At 37.3% G+C, this 23,001-nt stretch overlaps 1 protein-coding gene across 3 annotated transcripts; it reads right to left on the minus strand.

Moving 5' to 3' along the window:
- Nucleotides 1–590: 590 nt before the first annotated feature.
- ranbp3b (RAN binding protein 3b) lies at nucleotides 591–22,415 on the minus strand. 3 transcript variants are annotated; one of them, XM_007563777.2, is made up of 17 exons: nucleotides 22,311–22,415; nucleotides 20,539–20,594; nucleotides 18,558–18,594; nucleotides 18,397–18,474; nucleotides 18,210–18,281; nucleotides 13,491–13,556; nucleotides 13,250–13,342; nucleotides 11,185–11,294; nucleotides 10,072–10,191; nucleotides 8,497–8,597; nucleotides 8,313–8,388; nucleotides 8,120–8,216; nucleotides 6,487–6,611; nucleotides 6,272–6,392; nucleotides 5,623–5,765; nucleotides 3,977–4,172; nucleotides 591–1,822 (listed from the first exon to the last, which is right to left on the minus strand). In XM_007563777.2, the coding sequence occupies exons 1-17, from the start codon at nucleotides 22,330–22,332 to the stop codon at nucleotides 1,779–1,781; spliced, it is 1,557 nt and encodes a 518-aa protein (XP_007563839.1). In that variant the 5' UTR covers nucleotides 22,333–22,415; the 3' UTR covers nucleotides 591–1,778. The 3 variants fall into 3 exon arrangements, with proteins under 3 accessions (XP_007563839.1, XP_007563840.1, XP_007563838.1); XM_007563778.2 differs by having other exon boundaries at nucleotides 20,539–20,552; nucleotides 22,311–22,390; XM_007563776.2 differs by lacking the exon at nucleotides 22,311–22,415 and having other exon boundaries at nucleotides 20,539–20,622.
- Between the last annotated feature and the right edge of the window lie 586 nt (nucleotides 22,416–23,001).

A 23,001-nucleotide genomic window follows, 5' to 3' on the forward strand; every position in this document is an offset into this window, starting at 1 on the left:
AACCTCGTTCCCGACCCAGTTAGGGCACTTCACATTTTCCGTGGTCTCAGATTTTGATGTGCTGATTTTCATCCTGGCTTGAAAAGTGTTTCTGTGAAAGCTGTAGATCACAGTCCAATGAAACCAACATAACCAGATCATCTGCAAGAAGCCAAAACCTGATCCAGGTGGCCACCAAAACAGATTCCCATCAACATCTTGGTTGCACCTAGAAATCAGTGATAAAGGGCAACTTTATCACTGAAAATGAGTTATTTCAAGCAACTCAAACCAATCTCTGGTACTGGTCCTACTTCTGGAACAACAAGGATTTCATTCCAGAAGTTTCCCTCACATGATTCCCAAAAGGACATGGTCAAATGGCTTCGAGTCCACAAAATGAATGTACACTTGTTGGGTGAACTACCATGCACCCTTTGTACTCACTACCTTACTTTGTGCTTGTCTGATAAATAAAATTACAACTAAATACATTTAATTTTATTGTGAAAATGTGACAAAAGGTGAAAAAGTTCACGTCGTGTTAATATTTTTGCAAGGCACCGAGTATGTAGGTGCAGAAAAATCATGTTTCAGAAGGAAAAATATCAGTCAGTCCAAAATGGTTTATTTTGTAAAGGGGGGCAGGTGAAGGAGATGAGAAAACATGGTGTGCTGCTAAATGATATATTCAAATGTACATGTAATTCAAAGGGTATTACAGTCATCACTCAATATTTTGTTTTTTTTTTCTTTTCTTTTTTTTTTTTACACACATGAAGTCTTCACTCCAACATGGTTTCCAGATGTAAATGGATAAAAAGTTTATATCATTGTCAACATAAAAATAAGCATCAAGACGATTAATCCTTGGGATGCTGAAATTAATTTAGAAAAAAAAAGTTACATGCAAAATGAAGACTGATGGATTCATTTTCTCAAGCTGGAAAAAAAAATAACTCCACAAAAATAAACATGAGTAACTAAAACACATTAATTCAGATGACAATTTAAGGTGAATCCTTCTGCCCTTTTGTCCTCAAATAATTAAATCACATTAGCGGAAACTGCATTGTTTGAGTCTTTTATTCACTATAATATAGGTCAATAGGAAATATAAGAAACTGCTAGTAATGACAACTTGAGTGATCTTGGCTAGCCATTACAAACAGCACGTATGTGTTGAGATGCAATATGAAAATCACTACCCAAAATAAATTACATTTGCCAAAACCTAACGCACAGACTGGTTGGAGGGAAGTGGAAGGAAGGGTTAGGAGGAGAGTCGGTCTGGATGTAGGACCAACAGACTAAATGACTAGTCAAAACACACTGTGAACGAAGCTCCTCTGGATGTGTGGAGTCCAGAGGTACGGCTGTAGAGTGAGTATAAAGGTCCCAAAGTAGAAACTGCAGTCTTAACATGTGCCATACTTAAAATGTAGAGGAAAACACCCTTACACTCATCAATATGATGAGCAGAAAAGTCCCAAACCAAAGCTTTGAAGTCTTTATTTTTGCTGTCAGGAGAGAAAAAAAAAATACTTGAAAACAAAAATAAAACACAAAACAGGAGAGGGAGGGAAGAAACGACTCCAGATATTACGCTGAATGCAGAGAAGATGAACTGCACGAGTTGGGTGAGACACTCCGGCACAGGGGGTTATTTCCTGGAGCTAGACTTCTAATATCCAAAAGTACTGGTCTGGAGGACCCATATTGGTCAAGGGCTGTCCATGGAGATGCCTACAGTAAAATACCTCAACAGCGGCATCTTAGCAGGCTGTCCAAGAGTGACGCTATGTGCTTCCCGCTGCCTGGTTCTCGCCTCCATCTGAATTACCTGCAGGAAAAGAGAGGAAATTGGTGGAAATGTCACTGCGGGTGAGCAGCCTCAATATATTAAATCAAACCCAGCGTGAAAGCGCAAAAAAACGTAATTTTCTCCCGAGGTGGCCAAACATAAACATGCTGGTTCGTGTCTGTTTCAATTTTACATTTTGGCAAACAAGTCAGACTAGCAAATTAAGACCAACAACATTTACTTCACTTTAATGAGTTACAAAAAAAAAGAGAAACTTGTTACAGAGGAGTTCCACTTTTGGATACATTTTAAGGGAGCTAAATCAAGGCTTACAGCTAATAAAAACCCAGGATTTAACATTAAAAAGGACAAAAAAAGGATTTTAACACAGAAATGTCGGCCTACTGAAAAGTAAGCCCATGTTTGCATTAGCATATACGCTCAATACTAGCCTGTGCACATAAATTACTACATCATTGCAGTGTGGAATGGAGATGAGTCGGTGGTTCTGCTGAGATGTTGATGAAGCCCAAGTTGCTTTGATATCAGCCTTCACTGATCTGGTGTCTCATCTTCCTCTTGACACAATAATCCATAGATTTAATATGGGATTCAGGTCAGATCCAACTACTGACCAATCAAGCACAGTAACAAAATGGTGTTTCAACCAGTTTTTGGTATCTTTGCCAGTTTTTACGGGTACCAAGTCCTGCTAGGAAATGGAATTGGCATCTCCATAAAGCTCGTCGGCAGAAGGACGCATGAAATGCTCTAATATATCTTGGTAGATGGCTGCACAAAGACAACATGGCTTCTCAAAAATCATCCCCGACTAAAAACTTCACACTCGACCTCAAGCATCTTGGATTCTGGGCCCCTCCAACTCCTCCACCAGACTTTTATTTCCAAATGAAATGCAAAGATTACTTTCATCAGAAAAGAAGAGCCTGTACCACTGAGCAACAGATGTCCCTTTTTAAGACGCTTCTCACACGGTCTCTGGATCAGGAATGGCTTAAGACAATGAATGTGGCGGTGGCAGCCCACATGGGATCGTTTTGTCCTTGTCCTCAGTCCAGTACTTTTTAATGTTCCGTTACGGCTCATCTTATGATCATGTGGCTTTCTCTGCTTGTGGAAGGTATCAGCAAGTGTCTGCTGTATGAAACATTTCTGTTTAGAAAATCCTTTTTTATTGGTTTATGTAGCATTCTAAAACTACATGTAAGGATTGTTATTAGCTTTATGCCTTATTTATTAAATATATCACTAATAGAATTAATTAAACTTTTGAACCGAATAACCAAAATAAATTTGCTTCTTGAATCTATTCTAATTTACTGAGATGCACTCAGTAAATTAGTAAATTAGAGAAGCACTTCAAATGAGCATTTAAATTCTCACACATCTGGAAGTACAAGCAGTGGCCTAAATAAAGATCTATGTTCAGACATCAACACATCTCATATAAGGCTGAGTCCTATTTGCCATCTTCGGATAAAGATTTAAAATAGGCTCGATTACGTATGAGTAAATATAAAATAAAAAGGCGTTGCTTGTCTCACTCTTTTATGCACGTCAAACTAGAGACCAGTAAATCGTGGTTTTTAATCTCTGAAATTTGCATTTTAAGATTGTTTCCATGCAGAAATAAATGGTAAACATCTCAATCTCATGAAAAGTAATGTCACTGATTGTAAGTCAATCCAAATAAACATCAAAAATTCTCATCATACTGAAACATTTCTTGGTAAAATTTCAATCTCAACTTCAGATAATAAATAATTCAGGGCTACATTACCTTTCAAAAAGTTGTTCCTGTACCTGGCGCTCCTGTCTCCAGATTCAAACTGGTTGAACATTTATAAAGCTCTCTTAATTGGACCTGACTGTCTCACATCTGCCGTCATCATTAGTCAAAACCTAGCCATTAAAAAGAAGAACACTCCTCCAACTGCTCGCTGCTTTTCTCTGGGCGCTCACACCATGTATGAAAAACGCAGGATTAATTTCCCTCTTGTGAAAACAAAACATTAATTACTGCAGAAATAGTTTCGCCTGTCAACCTGGTGCTAAACTAAGCAATTGCCACCAAATTTGTCAACAGAAACTTAGAATAATTCAGCAAAATGACACAGAGACTTTATTGTCATTCAACTGTACATTTATAATGTACATATTGAGCAAACTGACTTGTAGCAGGAGTGGAGGCTGCAGCGGAGGCAGAACCCTTGTCTTCCTCGTCGCTGTCGTCCTCGTTGGACTGCGGCACCTCGGCTTCAGGGATACTTGTCGCCGGGGTCTCCGTCTCCTGCTCCGCTCTGCTCTTCAGAGCTAAAATACGATGATGTAACGCTGCAGCCAGCTGACCTATGTCTTTCGAGCTACCCTAAAGAAACAAAAAGACAAAAAGGGAAGCTAGATCTAAGGAACTTTAAAGATACATATACTATAAGTACATTCCTGCGTGCAGATGTTTCAGATTTAATGTCTGTCTGTAGGCTTTGTGCCCTTTAAGCAACTGGAGGCTAATGTCAAACATCTGGGAAGAGACGCTATAGAGCTCAGTAGGCAGGAAAAAACATTGTTATGCAAAGTGGGGGCAGTAAATATGATAAAAGTGTGTGGAGCGAAAGGTTAAACTTAATGGAGGTTTTTAGATTAATTAGAAGAAGCCCAATGGTATTCATCTGGAAATAAACACCACACTATAAAAACAGAATATTTGGAGCATTTTAAGTAAAAGCACATCAGGAAACTCCTATACCTAAGGCTAAAATAAACAATTTGCCGTCAACAAGGAATTTTATTACAAAAACAAGCTATGATAAAATGATGGAATTCAGGTAAATGACTATTATAATCGATTAAATACAAAGTTTTCCAAAAACTATTGTGCCATCAAGACATTTTCATAAAACCAGACATTTGACATTTTCTGTTTGCTGAGATTTGTCACGAAATCAATAACTTTCAATAACTGCATGTCTGAAGCGAAAATTTCCAAACTAAAAGTCAGGTGACTGAACAAATGTTCCCAGAAATCAGGAGTCCAAGAGAAAACGATAGAGACTTCTCACACATCCGTACTCAAAATCCAACATGGCTGTCATGCATGTAAAAACAAACACCTTCTGAAATAAACAGCCTATTTGGACCTCTAGAAGGTTTGCAACTGAATGAATCTTTCATTCATAAATACATAAACAACCTATATTTGTTAACATATTCCTTTAGTGTTTAATTCCATAACAAGAGAAGCATTCAGTGGACCCCAACCATTTGCAAATAGCCAGAATCTTTAAACACTTGAGACCTCCTGTAGAAACATGTATAACTGCCTTTTTTTTAGTAGTTCAAATATATCAAAAAATACCATAATATGCATTAATACACACATTGGAAATTGAAATTAGCATTACAGCAGAAGCTTATATCTATGGTCTTCCTTATCTCCACTTTTGTGGATACAACCAATCAGCTCCTGTTTAAAATATGATTTAGTTGAATAGCAGGTAGTAGTTATGGAAACAACATTTTCCTAATTAAACACCATTTTCAGGTGCAGAAAATGTTCTGAAGTAGCTTTCTTCTGATTGAGCTGTGTGCCTCCTTGCAACATGAGCCATGTCGTTTTGTCATTGTGCAATAAAATCTATCTATAATTTAAAAAAAGGGAAAGAAAGAGAAGAGCAACAGCCACATAAGATTAGAACACACCTAAATTAAATGTGGAACAGAAATATAAAAATCTGGGCATATTTAAAAATATCTACAACTTAAAAATAAGATAATTTAATCCATTAAACAACCTTAATTTATTGTTTTGCAATACATACTGATATTAAGAAGACCTTGACCCCCTGGTCCTCTGTGTCCATGGCAGTGATTCGCACACTCTTCTCACTGGCCTTGTCCACCTGCATCTGGGGCCAAAGTTTTGTGTTGAGGATCAACCGCAGGCTGCCCTGCGTCCTCATCACTGCGAAGATCAGGAGACACAGAGACACATGACTGTACAGAACTACTGCAAGATCATTTAACGTTTTATCTGTTAAGACTACCATAAAAACTAAAAAAAAAAAACAAAAACAAAAAAAAAACACACACACACAATGAAGCTACCACTAATGCAATCTGATTAGTCGTAGATGTGTGTTTTTATTTCTTATATTTGAATTGAAACAATGTCATTAAAACAAGGTTTAAAAATTATAGGTGCTTTTATTAAAAAATATTGAAGTAAACCTTATAAATTTACATTAAGGGATCAAATTAGTCGCATGACTTAGCGCCCCCTTGTGCCATACATGAAGTATTGCAGCAGAGATTAAAAACAAGCACTTGAAGCAGTTTTAAGACCTCGTATGGTCTTAAAACCTAAAATACAAGCATTTTTATTTTGTTAACTAAACTTTGCATTTCTGTTTGTTAATTTTTAACAGGGTTGAGGTTCTTCTCTATTCAAGGTTTGACAGGTGTGTTTACCGAGACGAGACTGTAGTGTGCCGTCGTCAGTAGAAGCCATGTCATTGAGTCTGAGCAACCCTCGACCTCTCTCTATCCACGACTGAGCCGTCTTCTCAAAGACGTACAACTTGCACTGCATCTGTAGCAAAAACAAGGAGGGGGGAAATAAAAAGGGAAAAATTTGCATCCCTTTCAGCCGTGTTTGTTGCACAAGGCCCGTCTCGTCTTTTTACCTGTAAAACATTGCTTTCCGACTCCTCCCCGGTTTTCACGTCGACCTTCTCTAAGATGCACTTCTTGGCTGTGGCTTTGGTGTAAGCTGCTGCAGATTCTGCCAAAGACTCTGACACACTGTTTGCTGTTAAAATGAAATGCAGAATAAATCATTTACTCCTTACTTTAAGATTTTTTTAAGTAGTCATTCCCTAACTTGGAAGCAAAACAGATTGCCTTTGATCCTTCACAAACTCTGTAGTCAGTGCAAAAGTGTTTAGTCATATTACATCTACAAATTTAAACCCATTTTGTTTGGAGTTTATGCGACAGAGCGCAGCAGACAAATGTGAAATGGAAGGAAACTGATGCATGTTTGTCACAACACCTTTTATTCGAAATACCTTAGAAATTCAAAGAGCTTGCAACAACTGTAAACCTGCCAAAACACCCAGATGTCCTGACAGAGAAGGCAAGGATTAGTCCATTTTTACACAGCAGGCAAATGTAACTCAAATCTGACGTTTTTGGCCAAAATGCGATCAATACAGGACTTCTTAATGGCAAACTGAGCGGCACAATTCAGGTCATTTTATTTCCAACTTTTATGTAGCTGACATGAGACATAAATCATGTCTCATGTCATTGCCTCTGCGAATTCAGAGGCAACAATGACACACATAATGTCGCCACTTCTGTTTTGAATTACCTTCTTTTGTCTAATTATGACATTTTGACAATTCTGTCAGTTCCTGCTTTAATTGTGCATCCCAAAAGCGTGCCACTTTTTTATGGAAAAGTACCACAAAGAAAATCAAAAGACAGCTTCCAAAATTTTATGTTTTTGTCTTCATGCAAAATGGCACTTGTCTAAAAGAAAACTAATGAAAAACACTGAAAACATTTTACACAAAAATGAAACAAGATGGTGGTGGCAGCACACTGTGGAGACAGAGGGGAAGGCTGGAGTTGATGAGAAGTTGGATGGAGCTAAACAAAGGGACAATTCTGGAAGAAAACCCTGCTGGAGGTGCCAAAAGACTCAACAGTGGGGTCAAAGTTCACATTTCAGCAGGACAACAAAGCAAGAAGCTACTACTGGAAAGGCTTGGATCAGAGTAAATGGCCCAGTCAAAGCACACACCTAAATCTAATTGAGAATCTGTGCAAATGTTTTCTAACACTGGCCAATCAAATTAAGTATCTAAATGAGCAAAACTGGAACAGAGATATAAAAAACCTGCAGCTGTAACTTAAACACTGCCGCTGCAGAGTATTGACTGGAGCTGGGGAGAAAAATGCACACTATACTTTTTAGATTTTATTCCTAAGAAAAAATCTATATTTGCTTTTTTTCCTTCCACTTACTTTCTGCTGGTCTGTCACATAAAATTACAATAAAAACATTGCATCTGTGGTGGTAAACAAGTCCCTTTAGGTAGAGAACATAGGAGGATTTAATCAGATTCTGTTTCCATGCCTTGGAAAAAGACCCTGTAACCTGCAGGCGTGCATGTGGCTGTGTTCATACATTTCTTTAGATCTTGCATGTTTGGGTTTTCATCAATGTCCAGCTAAGTTTGCTGTCATTTCTCACAGTAATGAATCTGAATAGCAAACATTTTTGAAGAGCAAGAGAGAGTGTATTTTTACCCTTCTCTGGAGTCGTTTCCTGTGATGAGGGCTCTGAAGCAGGAGCAGCTGAAACCTCTTTATTTTCCTCGTTTGAGGCCTCGCCTTTTGGGGGACTCTGCAATTTAAAACAACAAATAAATAAATAAAATAGAAAAAAAGATGACTAAAATGTCACCTTGGTAAATTTCTGGGAAGCAGCTAATCAGCTTACCAGAACTCTTTCAGACATATTCTGCCCAAAGACAAACTTTGCTCCACCATCTGTACTGTTTGTGGCATTTTTTGAACTGAAAGTAAAACAAAGGAAGTGAAGAAAAGCTTCAGTCGGTGAACGCAGGTTAACCCATGAATTAAATTGAAATGCTAAAAATATATTTGAGACACAATCTCATTACCTTGGGGTAGAGATGTACTGTAAGAAATAATTAGTGCCCTCTGTTTGAGAGTCCAGTTGCGCCGCATCTTTTGAGTTGTCTTCTGTGCTGTTCTCATCCAACTGGAACAAAAACAACAAAAACATGAGAGGGAATCTAAAAAAAAAAAAAAAAAAACCACAACAAAAAAAAATCCCCACAGCAAATTAGCTAAATAGCTTGAAGCTGTGTGGCTCAAAAACACACAAATAAGTGTATACAGGAGAAAGATCCTTTTAAGTAGTTATCATTTTTAAGTGAAATTAGTAATTATATGAACAAAGTACATCTTAAAGTGAACATGCTCAACAAGAAGTCATTACATCTCAAATCTAATTTAATTTAAGAAATGTGTGTCTGTGTGTTACACATAATGGGACCGTTAGACTTACTGGAATATTTAAGACCAAAATGTTATGACTTAAATTTGGATTATTGAAGCACATCAGTGTTGAGAAAAACATTTGCAGATCAAACAAAGAAAACGAGAAAATACAAAATGTTTTTAAATGATTGTTTCATTCATTAAGAGTCTATTTGAACTGAGTAAACATGTTTTTGGGAAACATAAGTTCAATTCACTGAAACTGAACCTGTCTGACAGCATGAAGTAGGATAAAGGACACCAAAAAGCAACAGAGCATGAGCCAATGTTATGAAATTAAAGAAATGAAAAACAAAGTCATCAACATTTGAGTGTGGAAAGATGTTCTAAGGCTTTGATTCATAAAAATGAACCAAAGAGCCAAATGGAGAAAAAGTGAAACCGCAGTGAATCTTCCCAGGAAAGCGTGGTCAAGAAAAATTACTTCAAAAATGCACTGATGATTCATTCAGAAGGTCACATAAAAACCAGAACAACTTCTAAAGCACTGTATGTCCAACTGGCCACAGTTAAGGTCAGAGTTCATGAGAATGAAAAAAAGGGGCAAAATAGCCTCCCTGGGAGAGTTTCAAGGTGAAAAGCAATGCAAACAAAGGTCCAGAGCTGCTTTGCCGCCTCATGATCTGGGCAGTTTGCTGTTGTTAATGTAAAAAATCTATCTTTTAAATTCTGAAGGAAATTTTCCAGCCATGAGTTTGTCACCATAAGCTAGAGCACACAGAGTTATGCAGGAGGCAAAACTGCAAAACACATCTGGAAGTCCTGAAACGATTGAGGTTCTGCGGTGCTGAAACTAAAATAGGCCTTTAATGCATAAAACCCCCATGAATTAAAACGACTGCAGAAATTGCTCAACACTGATGTGACAGACTCACTGCTTCTGACTGAAAATAATAGATTACAGTTGTTGCCATCAGAGGGTGGCTCTTAGCGGAAAATTACTTTTTCTACGAACAACCAGGTAATACTGGATAGCTTTTGTTTTCTCTTTCATTAATGAAATCATTGTTTTAAAACTGCATTTTGTATTTATTCAGGTAGTTCTCATGTTAAAATTTGTTTGATGATCTTGAAGCATTTAAGTGTAAAGGGAAAAGAAAAAGCAAAAATCGGAATGCATTCATGAAGAGTAAATGCTTTCAAAATGCACTGTAGAGCATCAGCAATCTCACCTTTGCTCTGTCTTTGATATTTTGACCAAACACAAAAGACGTAGGGATATCAGAATCCTTCTTGTCTCTTCTGCCACCATCTTTGTTGCCGTTTGCTCCATCCTCCTCATTTTCATGTTTCTGAAACAATGCAAACACATTTAACTTTACTTCTAATAAAGCAGTTTGGCATCTCAAAGATATTAAATCATAAATTTTTCACTTAAATAAACCACAGTGTCTGTAAGTAACACTTTCTACAGTTCAACCTCTGGTTTACATTTATTGAAAATACATTGATTCAGACAAATTGAGTTTTATGGATAAAATTATTCCTTTTATTGCTACATGCTTACAAAACCATATCACATAAGACTGACGACAGTCTCATACACAAAATGAACCTGACTAACACTAACCTTTAGGGAGGAATGAGGAGAAGAATAAAAGCAAAACTCGCACTGCAACCTTTGCCTCACTTGGTTGCATCCCTAAGGTGAGCTAAGAGTCACCCAGCGCTCTGACGTTGAATGTCACTCTGTATCTGTTCCATTTGCATGACTTGTAACATTTGATCATTTTTGGCACTAAGGCCTGTTTCATATTTAACCAAATCTCATTATTTCTCAAGGTAATAACTCTGAGGCGTCAGGACCATAACTGATAAAACGTAAAAAAGTGTCTTTTAACTTGATGCAAGTTTTCCTTGCATCAAGTTAGCTCTAGTTTTTATTTTATTTACTTATGCCACTGTTGTGCAACTTTTGGATGCATCCCTGCTCTAACACACCTGACTCAAATGAATGTTTAATAAGCAGACCTTTGCAGGATTTGTTGACATGCAAAGGAGGTAGTTCAACCTTTTGATTCAGTTTGTTTCATTAATCGGCACTTGAGGACTGAAGGTGCAGGCAATCTCGTCCAGACTAAACGGCAAACATGTCCCGTTGTAATTTTTAAAATGAACAATTTGCAAGTATAAAAAAAGCAAAGAAACTAGGAATGATTTAAAATTCTTGCGCAGGACGTTAAAGTTGTCAGTTAAACCGCTCACAGAATCAGAAACAACTGAAACCAGTGAAGCAAAATTAAGATTATTTATCCATTCAACAGAAACGACGATGAAACTCTCACCAGTGACTTGGCTGGCGTAGTCGAGTGCTCTTTGTTGTTCAGGAAGAAGGACTGGCTGACCAGCGATCCTTCTGGCGACTTTTTCACACCGTTCGTTCCACAAGTGGAATCTAAGTTTAAACACACAACAAAATACGCATATATTGTTAATTTTTTTCTCTTTCTTTCTTTTCTGAAACACAATCAATGCATTAATTATACAGAAAACATTTCACTATACAGAGCATTTGGAAACCAGCACTTTTTCTTCATTTTATGTTACAGCTTTATTAGATGAATGTTACATTCATTTATAAATGAATGTCTTTCTACAAAATTCTACACACAAACACCCTGTTATAGCAATAAGGAAATAAGTTTTATAGATTTTTTTATTTATTTATTAAAAATAGGAAACCGTTAAATCACATTTAAATAGTAAAATTGCTGTGTCCAGGTGTGCAACCTGGGAACAATCATCTCATTTTGAGGGTAAACAAAAAGGAGTTTATTGTAGATTTCAGGAGAAAAAGGGTTAGATCAACACTTAATTTCACTTTGGGATCAATAAAGTATTTATGAACTTGACAGACTCCACACTGTGATTGCAGCCACATGTGTATTTACTAAATACTGACTTAATGGGTGAATATTTATGCAGTCACTTATTTTATGTTACAAATCTATTTAATAGAAATCAGTTTTCACACTTTGACATCGAAAGATATTCATTTGCCAAAAGAGAAATCTTTTTGATTATGATTGATTTGTTAAAGCAATGAAGAGAGTGGAAGTACTTTTTATAGTCACTGCATGTAGCAAGAAACCAATCTAAGAAAATGTCAAAGTGGTATTTCTGACTCCAAAGAGATCAATAAAGTCAAAGTTTACAGTGTTTATTATTTACTCCTCCTTTTTATACAGTTGGACCAGTTATTTGAGGCAATGTGTCACTACACACTCTTGTTTGCTATGGCAAGCCAGAAGCTCTTGAGCAACAAGTTTGGGCAACGAGCCCGACAGATGAAGTTTGCTGACAGATTTGTGGTCTTCCGTGACAGGCAGGAGGCACCTCCCTCTCTCTTTTGAAATTTTCTGGCATAAAAAAAGGTAGAGAGTACTACAACAAGGCTAGTTTATTGCAGACATAAATGTCTTATTGCTTCATTATGTAAGGTCATAAGAAAGTTATAAGAATGTCATGTGATGTGAAATGGAGATATTTTCTCTAATCAAATTGAGAGCGCAATAGTATTAAAGAAATGAAGTGAAATCAGAAGAATCGTCTCTTTCCTCTCATTTTTAGCTTGTGTGAGAAATCAAAATGATGATTTAATGTTAGACAGAATTAAAACTTTACGTATTTTGTTTCTGTTTGTAACAAATATATCAATAGTTAAAATAAGCAGAGTTCAGAAAATGACAGTTTCAATTCGGGAAGTTAAACGATCAGAGTGAGATTCCTTGAAGAAACTCAACTCCTGATTGTTGTTTATTGGGTAGTGTGTATGATTGTCATGTGACTTGCTTTGCTTGCTGTGGTCATATTGGTCATATTCAATGTAAGCAGCTGAAACAATAGGCATTCAATTTTACAGTAAAATTTATCTCTGTTTTTTAAACTGTAAATAAATTAATGGGTTAAATGACTGATTGGAATGGTACAAGATATGGATTCCCCTCATTTAAATATGTTTTTTTTTAAACCAATATGATTAAAATAAACTTCAAATTGCTGAAGTAGGACTGTTACTTTTCTTACATTGTTGATAACTACTTAAAACCCCAAACATGACAATGTAGCTGTCTCTTAGAAAGACCCCAGAGTTGGAGCAACTGGTCCCTTTTTTGGACAGGTTCTCTTAATTTCTTAGACAAATTTTAGAAGAAAACAAAACATAATATATATGGTATAAGTTTTGCATTGTTACTGAATTAAAAAAAGACAGCATATTCATGTAAGTCAGACTGACACAATTCTCAAACAAAACTCAGCCTATTTTTTCACTTGTTAATCCTATGAAGTATCTTAGCAAACTGCCAACTATGTTGTGATTGATGTAACCTTAGTAGAAGCCGTACTCACTGGACTCTAAATGTGATTTGGAGGCTGGCGCCTGGAGAACTGCTGGGCGAAGGACACTGCGCTGCTGCTCCTTGGGTTTTTGACTCGGGACGCCTAGAACACAGATACGCTGTCTTACATATTGTATAAATCATTTATATTGCTTTGTCACTGTACGTTCAGAAACCCAGGGTATGTGTGAAATGTCTGAAGAAAAAGTATATTATAATCCGGCAGTATGACGACAACGACTGAAACCTACCAGAGCTCGGTGCTTGCCCATGTATGAGAGTCGGTGGCTTTAAACGGAACCCCGTAGGTTTCTCCTCTGGTGAAGTAGAGCAGAAAAGTCAACAAATATTAGCACATCTAAAAATTACAAATCAACACGAATAGATAGGAATCTGACTGCCACTTCTCTAACGACTGTGCGTGTAACCACAGCAACACCCATGATGCTTGCAAAACCTGAGAGACAATACAATTCTCCTAACCTGACAAGACAAGTTTTTGTCCTCTGACCCATTTTTAAGCTGTTTCTTCAGTTCACTGGCTTTCTTAACTAGTTTTTATCAGTGACTGAGCACAATATAAAAGCACACCTTTTGCTTCATTTGGTTTTTGCATTTAATGATTCACTTTTGTGTCTAAAATGTCATATGATGAAAATTCCCTTTAAGGTTTGCAAATACTACATATAGGTAAAACTTGCTGGCAAAAGTCACATGATATCCAGCCTTGAAAAGTACAACGTTTGAAAAAGAACATTTGAATAAAATAATTGATAATTGTAATAATTGTGTTTCAATTGATATAAAAAAATATTTTCTTTATCCCAAAGGGAAATTAAATCTTGCCCTAACTCATATCGTTATCTTTAAAGAGTCGTTGTGGAAGGATCTATGCTCGCAGTAAGTCTCGCAACGAATCCGAAGAGGTCTGTGACTGAAGACCGTTGATATGTGACGGCCTCATAAAGGTCACAACAGATCATACTTCACAGCCACATTTCCTGGGTGACGCCATTAGTTGTTGACAAGAACTGCTAATCCACATTATTTGCTTTTGCCACTCCTATTTAAATTGTTCAAACTTCCTCCTTCTCTCTCTGCATCCATGAAGACTGTTTTTCAACTCCTCTGGGATTTGGAGTCAGGGTTCAGTAATTACTGGAGATTTGAGAAGCTAATAAACTGCACCCAGTAGTAAAAACAACAACAACAACAACAACAACAACAACATGGTTACAGATCACAACAGTCCAAAAGTAAAAGGGTAAAAATGCTTCCAGCTACACGGAATCTATAAGAAGAGGGAATAATTGTCCAACAAGCAACGCCTCGGCCAAAAATATTAACAAACGTCGAGAAAAAGAACTAATCAGAACTAACAGAGCTGCTCCACCATCCTGCCACTATGAGCGGCACGATTCCAGACCTATAAAGTTTATTAGTAGGAGGAAAAACAAACAGCTAAAACAAGGGTAGCTGCAGAAGGTTAAAGGAAATCTTCCACAGGAGGCTCGTTTCCAGGCTTTCCTCATCCTGGCTGTAAAATAACAGAGCTGTGTTTATTGTATAGTTTGTTGTGTTTATATTCTTTCCAGTCAAAGTTCACCTGCATGCATTTCAGTAATCGCTTTGCTTTCTATTCACCTTTTGGGAACATTCTCATTTTTTCACAATTATCTGATCTTACTAAAAATTGTGGCATATGACAATTGCATATTACATGTTTTAATGTTTCTGTACCAGTTAAGGTAACTTTGTCAATAAAACAGGCAAAGCAGCAAAGCTGTTTAACAAAATTCATAATTAGATTTACAGAAAATTACTGATAACCCATAAATGTTCCCCGACAGGATCTCAACCTGAAAACTAGTCTCTCTACATCTAAAGGTCCCTCAGTCTTTTCCTGAAAGATGTAAATGAGGTAAAAAAAAAAAACATTAAAAAAAAACAATGGTTCAAACATGATATACCTCACCTATTTATAGCTATCAAAACAAAACAATATATATTAGACCAGTGTTTTTCAACCACTGTTCCGCGGCACACTAGTGTGCCGTGAGTGATCGTCAGGTGTGCCGTGGATTTTGTGTGACAAAATAGCTTAGAATTTGGTAATTGTAGTGAAAATGAAAGTTGGTTGAAAACATGGAGAAGCAGCATTTAGTTTTTATGCTCCACTAATTTGGAACAGACGTAAACAAAACAGCTGACACACTGACTTCCTTTAAATCAGGGTTAAAACCTCCATCTGTTTCATAACAACTGGAACACTGACCAAAATATTTGCTTGATGATTTTAATGACATTTGACAAAATGAAATGTTTACTTGTTTCATAATTGGTCATTGTATTGGTCTCTATGTACTTTGAACTGACTGTGGCTGAAATGTGCTATATAAATATGCTTTACTTTTCCAAATAAATAGATTTCAGTGTAGGCATTTTATTCTCGGTACAAATCCAGCTGCCCTGTGAAAGCCTCAGGTTTACGGAAGAACATTTGCAACCAAACATCACGAAGAAAAAAGAAGCGCACATACAGAGATAAAATTATGAAAACATTTAAAGTAAAGCAGGGTTATGCTACAAAAATAATAACTCTGGATAGCTCAGTGCTCTGTTCAATCAGTCATCTGAAAATGGAAAGAGTATTTCACAAACCACCAAGACATGACGAGGAAGGGGATTAGTGGGAAGAACAGCCAAGAGGATTTACGGTCACTCTGGAGGAGCTGCAGAGCAACACACACAGTGACATAAAGAAAAAGAAGTCTTATTTTCAGACTGACACAAGCCAAGCAGGGGCCACAGCAATCATATGGAAGAAGGTAATTGGGTTAGAAAAGACCAAAGGGAAACTTTATGGCTTTAAAACGCAATCTGAACAAACAACTGTCAGAAAAACACAGTGACAAGATAAATCATGACAACTTAGTTACAGTTATTTGGAAGACAGAGGGAGCTTAAAACAGACAAATCCTGGAAGAAAACCTGTTGGAGACTGGGGGCAGAGATTCAGCTTCCACCAAGACAACAGAATGATTTAGATCAGACATCTCAGGCTCAAGGCCCGTGGGGCCAAATCAGACCTGGGATCTGATTCTGTATGGTCCATGAGATGATTTCATATACCTGTTAGTAATGGCCCACTGCTGGGGTGCATGTTGCCCGTGGCAGTGTCAGAGACGGCGAGGATATGGGCAGCACTTAAATGACAAACTAAAAATCAGCACCACTGTGTTCCCAAATGCCAAGCCATGACTTCACAGGGAGCTCTGCTGTTTTTCAGGGCAATAAATGACATGAAATTGGTCAGTAATCTATGCAATTTTGACATGGAGAGCTTTGCAAACATTAATATGGAGCTTATTTATCAGAATTCACCACCAAATCTTGATCAACTTGTTTTTAAGATATGTTCCAACATAACAGAAAAAAATGAAACATGTATTCAACATGTATTTTCAGTTTTTGCAACAACTTAGATGTTGTCATTTGCTTTTATTATTATTATTTGTTATATATTGTGCACTGCTTGATAGAGGTTTTATTTTACCTACTGGGAAAAAATGTTTTTGCTTGGATTTTCAAACTAAAATTACGACTTTTAGAAATAAGCAATCTTGTTTATAAAGTTAGATTGAATTTGGCTGATCAAAGCCAGTTAATGCATTGGAATGGCCCAATCAAAGTCCTAAATCCAACTAACATGCAAAGATTTGAAAATGTATGCTCACAGAGGCTCTGCATCCAATCTGAGTTTGGCATTGAAAAATTGGCAAAAACTAAAAACTATTCAGATGTGTAAACCAGGTAGATACACACCAAGAAAGACTTATAGCTGCAGTGAAAGCTGGCTCTATTATTTATTCACTCAAGCACACAACTTTTCAGCTTTCTATTAGTGAAAAAGAATTGCTAAACAGCTACAAGGGAAGTGAATACTTTTGCAAAGCATTGTAGCCTAACATCTAATAACACCAAAGTATCTGAGTCACTAAAAATCAAAACGCTTTCAAATGGATGCTTAAAAATTTATTTGCCAGTAAAAGTGCATTGTTTGCAGCCATAATTACAGGCTACACATGGTCCTAATAGTTCCCAGAGTGAAAACATTTTCTGAATTTCTCAGGGTTTTAAGAAGTTCTTACAAATAAGCATGCCAAACTCAAACAGAAAAAGGTTTCACTTCTCTCTGCTCTGGATAAAGCATGACCTGATTGCAGCAAACAGAAAGCAACACAGATCACTTAATAAAAACCCACCAGAAAAAAAACCACAAACACACAACATAAAGTCATTTTTGACATTTCATCTTGTTTAACAGTATTAAACAATGTGTTTTTATTGTCTGTGATTTAAACTTTTTTGTTTGTGTTTTTTTTTTTTTTTTTACAAATTATCCAGAGTTTATGAATGCTCTGTAACCTCAGATCAGTTTTCACCAGCCAACCCGGTCCTCAAACTAACACCGAGGCTGCAGCAGCAGCAGCAGCTGCTCTGACCAGAAGTGCGACTGATTGGTTCTGTTTGAGCCAGCTGCTGGTGAAACATGCAGCACGATCTTCAACGAACAGGTGAGAAACACAACATGTAACCCTATTAAATCTAACATCTACAGAAACCCTGTCCTGTTACTCTAAGGTTGCAGTCAGCTTTGAACGTGATAAATTATTACAAGCCAGACGAAAAAAATAAAACATACAATCTGAAATTGCACGTATTTCTTTTTCTATAAATAACACCAGGCCCCTGAACTTAAAATTTAGTCCCAAACCACAAGACGGTTTGGTGGGCAGAGAGCTATGTGTATGCAGGAAGCTTACAAGACGGCACTGAAGAAAATGTGCTGGCAACCCGAACGTCACAAGGCAAACCTATTTAAACGTTCTTTTTTTAAAACAAAAAAAAAAAAAGACACCTTTGAGTTGAAACCCAAAACATTTCAACACAAGGTCTTAAAGCCTCACCTGGCTCAGAATCAGAGTTCCCAGTTGGAGACTGGCAGAAACTTGAGGGCATGAATACATTGTTCTTGGGAACTGCAAGAAGCCAGACAGGACACTGCACTCGGCATACAAATAATACCACAAGAAAGAATAAGGCAAAAAAAAAGAAGAGGAGAAAATGGTCTGCTAAGTCACTACATGTCCTTACCAGAATGAGGGGGAGGGAATGATGAGGTCCGTTCCCTTTTCACAGGGGGACAATAGCTTCCCTCATCTTTATCGGAGTCTGAAAACAGGAGTAAAACATTTTTATTGTTAGTTTTAGAGAAAATCTATACTACAAAACAGAGATTATAGTATTTTGCTTACCCTCGCCATCTTCTGCACTTGAGCCTTCTGCAGACCGCTGCAAGACATGACAATAAAAGCTCCAGTTATTATACATTCAAAAATACCTTTAAAAGTCACAGGAGCAACCTGGAACCAAAACAATGTTTGCTATTAACTATAAGAATCGAATTAAGCCTTTTAAGGTTTTACTCCATAGAAAGAAAAAGCTGTTAAGTGTTGGAAAACAAACATGCTTTAACGTAGGTTTAGGTGTCAAGGTAATGCCAAAGGTTTGGGTAGAAAGTATTGGCATTAAAAATGTCAACATCTTCTCCTATATACTTCCAAAGGTTTATAGTCCTTTTAACGCAGAAGTTACTGCAGTTTTCTCTGGCTTTATGGCTCAATGCTGGGAAAGTCCTGGCAGAGCAGTAGGGTGCACCACAGTAGAAAATCACGTGATGGTGGTATTATGGTTAAATATTGCAATACTAATATAATCAATAAATCCATGTTTTCTTGTCTTCTGAATCTTTTTAGAGATGCCCCAATCCAGGATTTTTGGTTTCAACTGAATCCCAAAATCTGACTCTAAATATCTGCCGATACCAACAGCTCAAAATCCAAAATGTCTTTACAATATTAACAGTTTTTGTCAAAAGCAAATATGAACAAACCAATCAGCAACACGGCTGCATTTTATGTCTTAGAACTAACTTTTAGCAATAAAATACAAGAGCATAATTAAAATAAGTTTACAATTTTAAGTGAAACTAATTCTTAAACATATGGTGGCTTAATAGGAATTAGCATCGCTAAGTGACAGCAGCCTGGTCATTTATTTCCTTAAGACTTTAGGTTCTTCCTACAGGCCACTGAAATTCCCAACTCCATTATAATCCATGGCAGATGGAGGTAAAAGAATAAAATATTCAGTATTTTAGCTGGACACTTTCTGTCTGCAGAAGGAAACTTCTTGTTGCTCCTCTCTAGATTTCAGAAATTCTCTCCTTAAGTCAATTCAACTTTATTTACAAAAACACATTTTATACGACAATCGTAAACTCAGTGTGCACCAGTTACTACGTGTCGGAAAGCAACCTCCACTGACCTACATGTTTGCATGAAACCAATAACTAGCATTTATCTCAAACTTCCTCCTTTTTATGATAAAATATCTCCAAGGAAGCTGAAGCTAAGCAGACTCTATATAATTAAACTTTACTCAATCTGTCCAATCTATGGATATATTTTAAGCAACTGTGTGAATACGGACAAACCTGTATATTTTATTATAAAATTTGCTAAATTTTTGTTGGCTGTAAGTTTAAGGGCAAAATTAGTCAACATGTAACCTGCAGCAATACAGAATCACAACGTCTGGATCGGATCAATCTCCATTTCTCTTCCATCATTTCTATTCTTCCAACTCTCTCTGTGACCTTTAGGGCATCATCCTGTGTGTTAAGTGTGGGTATTAATACAACACTCCATCAAGGATGAATATGCCTTTGGCAAATAAAGTGCGACACTTGCAATATGATAGTCAAAATGATTGCATTCCAAAGAAACCCTAGTGGTTTTAATTTTACACACACCATGTAATTGCAAAAGACTACCTGCACATCCTCTAGGCTAAGCTAGTGGGTTAACCAGAGACTTCCAATGGGTTGTACACTATAAAAGAGAAAAATAGCAACAGCGGTATAATGTTCTGCCTTATAACCACTACTAAACTAAATTATATTTCTGCTCTTGCCAAGCTACAAAATAAACAAGTTAAATGTGTTGAAACACTTTTAGAACTGTAATGACCCGTATTTTACATCATTTTAGCAACAAAAGGAGTAATTGTTTCTAAGGCACAAGTTCATCATGCTACATATTTTTATTTGCATTTTTTTGTTAAAGTGTAAACCTGTGGTAATTTCACTCACACTGAAAGAATCTCAGAACCACCCATGCCTACTTTTACAGATCAAATGAAGTGAAAGTGCTTTGACGGGAAGTAGAAACTTACCTTCTGTGCTTTATCTTTTTGGAAAACAAACACAGGAGGTGCAATGGCAGGCTTGTCTGTTAAGAAAAGATGTAGGCTGGTCATCCAAGCATCAGCTTTAGGTTACCTGTATTGTTATCCAGTTAACTTCTCATGAAAGTTGCACAAAAAAGGCTACAGAACGAAAGCTGATAAAGATCACAAGCCAATATCCATAACAGATCAAGACAGCCAAGTAAAATCGCAGTCATTACAAATATAGCAAGGCACACTTTAGCATTATGCATGACATTTACCATCTTTTAAATATTTATGTTAAGGTGATCTAATGATGGTTGGAATCTGTTTGACAAACATCTTGAGTTAGAAAGGTTTCTGTGGTGACAGGCGGAGAAATCCGCTCCCATACAAACTGGGCTTAATCATACAATCCCATCAACACTTCTGGGAAGAGCAAGAATATATTATATAGATCAAAGCTAGCCAATACAAGCAATAGCAACAATATTTTTCATTGAAGAAACGAGAGTGTTGTTATTTAAATATTCAAATCTGCCTTTAAACAGCAACATTATATCAGTTTTTCTGAAAAATTTAGCCTTTAGATTTAATTCCAGCTCCAGGCTATTGCTGTATACCCGTGAAGAAGAGGTCTCACAAGGCTAGGCAATGATCTGGAGTCACCTCAAGCCACTTAAAGCATCTTCACGGTGTAACCTCTGAGATGTGTAATCCTATAACGGTATCAGACAAAGGTTTTCCTGTGTCTGAGCGGGGCCTGCTCCCGGGCAGGTGTAGGTAGCATCATTAACGCCGCCTGCCCTACAAAAGTGCACATGCAGTGCTGCAACAGATAAACATCTGGGGGAAAATGCTGCGAAGCTGTTTGACAATCACTGCACAGATGGATCATGCTGGTTCTGTTTGGTGCAACAACGCAATAAATGCTAAGTGACCTACATTTATCATCCATCTTTGTTTTCATTTTTAATTTCATTCAGAACAGCCAATATGATAAACGTATGGATTCCTGCGCGTAATGCTGGTGTTCACGTCAGGCATTCAAATTGCCAGAGGTGGTCCCGGCTTATGTTAACCAGCTAGCACTTTTACTATGACCCTTTCCAGCAAATAGTCGCCGCTACCGGTTCCTCCATGAAGCAGAGTGTAGGCTATAGTTAGCGTGCTAATTCGCTTCATCCCGCATGAGTCATCTCTCCTAACAAACAGTGCAACTAAGATTCTCACCCTGTTAGCTTTAGTTTCAAAATAAACCCAATGGAAATCAGTAAACGGCATAAATTACAAACTTTCACAAAAGCGACTTGAGCCTTGTCTTAATGGCCATTTTCACCCTTACGCGCCTAAACAAGCGATAGCCACTTACGACAGTCAAACAGAGGAATGCAGCACCAAATGAGCTTAAATGGACAGCGTTGTTCCATACTCATAATATTACAAAAAAACGTTTTATACCACTTGCTGAAAACGGATCTCAAATGGACAAACACACAGGCTAAAAATAGCCGGGGCGCTAGCTTTGAGAGGTAAACCGGGCAGCCCCGACTTATTCCAGGTATTAGCCTGAGCCCAACCGTTAGCATTGTTAGCCTGTTTGCTAACGTTGTGGGTACTATAAACACCGCGACGCCACACGGTACCCGAAGACACAAATAAACATGGGACCGAGATGTTTCATTGCAGCTCCCTCGTGTGCAGACACAATTGTAAGGAGCATATATATCAGCAGGTAAGGCTTGATGGGGTTTTTTCTCACACTGCTACTTACTCACCTTCGTTTGCCAAGTCCGCCATTTTACTTCGACGCTCTCACACCCACAACCCACCGCGCAGATAACACAAGCCGAGGCAGAAGTGTTTTCAGTCAGGCCCGGGGGCCCGACGAGTCAGGGGTCCCCTCTTCCTGTCCCAGAATTATAATTATGCTGTTCAACAATCTGGGACTCTAATTTAAATGTAAATAACCACAAAGAGACAACGTGTCAGCGGGGAAAGAACAGACAAAAACTGCAAAAAGTAGTGAAATACATCAATTGAGACATAAGCTGGCCACAGAAAGTTCCACACGAGACAAAACAAGAAATCAAAGTAACAAACTATCACTTTTCTAGGGTGATGTCCAGGATTAGGGTCTTCGTTTGCTTGTTTTCCGTTTTTTTTTTCTTTTTCTCCCTCTCTCTCTCTCTTACAATATAAAATATAGTTAATAACCAGGACATACAGACAGAAAAGCATTGGGGTCACTAGAAAAGGAATTCGGACTTTTTTTTAAAATCAGAAATTCAAGAAAAAAGTCACAAAGGCAATAAAGAAACACACAACTATGCGCGCACACACATACACTCACACAGCACTCTATTATTTTACATTAGCATATGATTTATATGGCTTTCAAAAAGTATCTTATTTCTATATTAGTAATTTATTTCCTCCTCAAATATTTTTCTTTCAGGTTATTTGGTC

This window comes from Poecilia formosa, unplaced genomic scaffold (genome assembly GCF_000485575.1).
Source record: "Poecilia formosa unplaced genomic scaffold, Poecilia_formosa-5.1.2 Scaffold151, whole genome shotgun sequence".
Lineage (NCBI taxonomy): Eukaryota > Metazoa > Chordata > Actinopteri > Cyprinodontiformes > Poeciliidae > Poecilia > Poecilia formosa.

Excerpts from the sequence above, each read along its gene's own strand:
- ranbp3b (XM_007563776.2), bottom strand. The coding sequence starts at position 20,622 with ATGACCAGCCTACATCTTTTCTTAACAGACAAGCCTGCCATTGCACCT. Across the intron at positions 10,192-11,184 it reads CTACGCCAGCCAAGTCACTG|AAACATGAAAATGAGGAGGA; the intron begins GTGAGAGTTTCA and ends GCATTGTTTCAG. Across the intron at positions 8,598-10,071 it reads ATATCAAAGACAGAGCAAAG|TTGGATGAGAACAGCACAGA; the intron begins GTGAGATTGCTG and ends TTTTTGTTCCAG.